General features: G+C 61.5%; 1 protein-coding gene across 1 annotated transcript; it reads left to right on the top strand.

Annotated features, from left to right (window-relative positions):
* Positions 1-265: 265 nt before the first annotated feature.
* On the top strand, positions 266-1,914 carry LOC143831150 (uncharacterized). Its single transcript, XM_077324230.1, has one exon. It carries the CDS (start codon positions 691-693, stop codon positions 1,912-1,914), a length of 1,224 nt encoding a protein of 407 aa, XP_077180345.1. The 5' UTR covers positions 266-690.
* The last annotated feature ends 1,556 nt before the right edge of the window (positions 1,915-3,470 follow it).

Below are 3,470 nucleotides of genomic sequence, written 5' to 3'. Positions count from 1 at the left end.
GTTCCACCAGTTACAGGGCCCACCTGGGCACCCCCTCCCCTAAATTACCAAGCCCCACCCATCAAACTGCCCTGGGCACCCAATACTCTAGGTACCCCAGGGCCCAAGAAAGTGTCCTTAGGATGACGGCCATGTTTCTTGTCTAGATCAAAGTTTGAGTCCAGTGACACCTTTAAGACCAACTGTTGTGTATGTGACTCAGCAGAAGGCTGAGCTTGGGGTCTGGAACAGGATCCAAGCTGCCCCGTTGAACAGCCAATGAGTTTAAACTAATCAGGCGCGGCTGAGCCAATCAAGGGTCAGCCTAGGGCGTGTCCACCTCTGCCCTGTGTATATATTCAGGGGCTTGACCAGGCAAGCCCCAGTCAACGTGGTTGATTCCATCTGAAATCACTTCTTAAATAAAAAGAGCTGTTCTGCACGACTGCGTCTCGCTTGTTCCTGTTCGAACTCACTATTTTACACTGGCGACGAAGGTGGGATTCTAAGGAAACGAAGCTGCTCCTGCACGCATCTGGACAGAGCCCGCCAACCTCGGGGACCCTCTGCCAGCTAACAAGCGTGAGTCCAGCGGCACCCGACCGGCATCACGAGCCACTGGAGTGGAGCCCAGCCGTCTGAAGGGGGGAACCAGCTGCCAGCTGAATCGCTTAAGCCGGGCCGACAAGCACCGAGATCGCACGCCGCAGCATGGCTACCTTGGGCCAGATCGAGCAGTTTGACTCCAGCCGCCCGAGCCAATGGAGAAGCTATGAGAAGCGCTTCCGCCACTTCCTCACGGCCAACGAGATCACCGGGGCCGCAAGAAGACGGGCGGTCTTCTTGAGCACGTGCGGGGCCGCCACGTTCGACCTGGCGCAGGACCTCTTTGCGCCCGACGATGTGGACGCTGCGGACCTGGACGAGATCCTCCGCCGCCTCCAAGAACACTACGATCCACAGCCAGGGGAGATCGCGTGCCGGTATGTTTTCTACCAGCGTGGACAGCGAGAAGGCGAGTCCATTGCAGAATTCACCGCCGCACTCCGCAACCTCGCCCGTGACTGCCAATTCTCCAATCTGGAAGAGGCACTCCGGGATCGTTTTGTGTGCGGCCTCAGGGACGAGGCCACCCAGCGCCGGCTTTTCGGAAAGAAGGGGCTGACCTTCAAAGAGGCGCTGGAAGACGCGGCCAACGCGGAGGCCGCCAACCGCAGCGCCAGGACCGTCCGCGGACACGAGGCGTCGAGGCACCCACCGGTGGAGAAGCCAACGACGGCCGTCCACCACGAGGACCTGGGCGGAGACCTCGCGGAAGAGGAGGCCGAGGTGGACCACAACGTGGCCCGACCGCACCGCCGTCCAGCAACCTCGACGGGGCCCTGCGCTGGCTGTGCAGGCCCGCATGTACACAGCATGTGCCGATTCCGCGACGCGACTTGCCGGGTCTGCGGAAAGAAAGGGCACATCGCCCGGGCATGCCGCTCAGAGCCGGATTCCGCGTCCCACCCCGTGGCCGGCGAAAATGCCTACCGCCAACCGAGGGCGGCCCAAGGCAACAGAGGTCAGCGTGAGGTGACCAGCCGCCAGCGTCGCCTGGAGACAAACAGCACCCGGACCGTCATCCTAAACTCCACGAGGAACGGACCCAAGGAGAAGATACGGCTGAGGGTAAGCATAGAGGGGGCCCCTTGCACCATGGAACTGGACACAGGGTCGTCGCTCTCTATAATTTCAAACGCGACCCTCAAGCGACTTTGCCCGCACGGGGGACCCCCTCTCCGCCCCTTGCCCTACATAGTCAAGGATTACATGGGAGGGCGAGTGCCGATCAAGGGGGTGGGGGATTTTCATGTTTGCTTCCGGGACTTTGCGGGAAAATTGCCCCTTGTAATAGTGGAAGGGGAGCGCACCAGCCTGTTGGGTTTAGACTGAGTCGAGCCGCTGGGAATCACGATCGGCGGTATTACTCAAATCCAGCGGCTCCAGACCACCGCGCTAGAGGACATCTGCGGGGAATTCCCAACAGTCTTTGACGCGTCGCTCGGTCGCTACACCGGGCCACCAATCTCGTTGGCCCTCGACCCCCAGGTGGCACCCATTCGCCTCAAGGCCCGGCGGGTCCCGTTCGCCCTGAAGCCCCGGATAGACGCGGAGCTGGACAAACTCCAGGCGCAAGGCGTGCTCGAGCCGGTTCCGAACGCGCGTTGGGAGACCCCGATCGTGACGCCCATCAAGGCAAACGGGGACATACGAATCTGTGCGGACTACAAGTGCACGCTGAACAAGGCGTTGCAGCAGCACGCGTACCCAGTACCGGTGATCAGCCACCTCCTCGCGTCCCTAGCCGGGGGTAAGGTTTTCGCCAAACTTGACTTGGCCCAAGCGTATCAGCAGCTGCCCGTTGACACGGCAGCCGCGGAAGCGCAGACAATCGTCACTCACCGGGGGGCGTTTAGAGTTAAGCGTTTGCAATTCGGGGTCAGCGTGGCCCCCGGAATTTTCCAGAACCTAATGGAGGACCTTCTCAAGGGGATTCCGGGGGTGATCCCATATTTTGACGACGTCCTCCTGGCCGGGAGAACCGTCCCGGAACTCGCCAGCCGACTCCGGGAGGTCCTGCACCGATTCTCCGGGGCCGGGCTGAAGGTGAAGCGGGAGAAATGTCGTTTGGGCGTCCCCAAGGTGGAGTTCCTGGGTTTCCTTATCGACGCGGAAGGGGTCCACCCGACCGAAGACAAGGTGAAGGCCATCCAGAACGCGCCACCGCCGAAGACCAAGCACGACCTCCAAGCCTTCCTGGGCCTCCTGAATTTCTATCATTCCTTCTTGCCCAACAAGGCCACCGTGGCAGAGCCTTTGCACAGGCTCCTCGACAAGAAAACTCCCTGGGTCTGGGGTCCCTCACAGAAGGCCGCGTTCGCCTCGGTCAAGCGACTTCTCACGTCCGACAGTGTACTGGCACACTTCGACGAGGCGCAGCCGGTCGTCTTGGCCTGTGACGCATCGCAACATGGCATCGGCGCCGTCCTAGGTCACCGCCTGCCCGACGGCCGCGAGGCCCCGGTGTCCTTCTACTCGCGGACCTTGTCATCGGCTGAGCGGAACTACGCACAGATCGACAAGGAGGCGCTCGCTATCGTCGCTGGAATTAAGAAATTCCACGACTACCTCTACGGCCGCCGGTTTACGATCGTCACGGATCACAAGCCCCTGCTCGGCCTCTTCACGACGGACCGCCAGACGCCCCAGATCCTGTCCCCGCGGATGCTGCGCTGGTCCATTTTTTTGCATGGATATGACTTCAGCCTCGTTCATCGGCCTGGCAAGTCCATCGGGCACGCCGACGCACTCAGCCGACTGCCGCTACCACAGGTCGACGCAGACCCGGCCCCTGCTGCTGAGGTGTTGCTGATCGACTCCCTGCCTCAGCAACCCCTGCGATCGGCGGACATCGCCGCGCACTCGGCCAAAGACCGCCTCATCGCCCG

Source organism: Paroedura picta, chromosome 3 (genome assembly GCF_049243985.1).
Source record: "Paroedura picta isolate Pp20150507F chromosome 3, Ppicta_v3.0, whole genome shotgun sequence".
Lineage (NCBI taxonomy): Eukaryota > Metazoa > Chordata > Lepidosauria > Squamata > Gekkonidae > Paroedura > Paroedura picta.
The sequence above is the reverse complement of the archived record's forward strand: the minus strand, read 5'-3'. Positions and strand labels throughout refer to the sequence as shown.

Coding starts and splice junctions, on each gene's coding strand:
- LOC143831150 (XM_077324230.1), top strand. CDS start 691: ATGGCTACCTTGGGCCAGATCGAGCAGTTTGACTCCAGCCGCCCGAGC.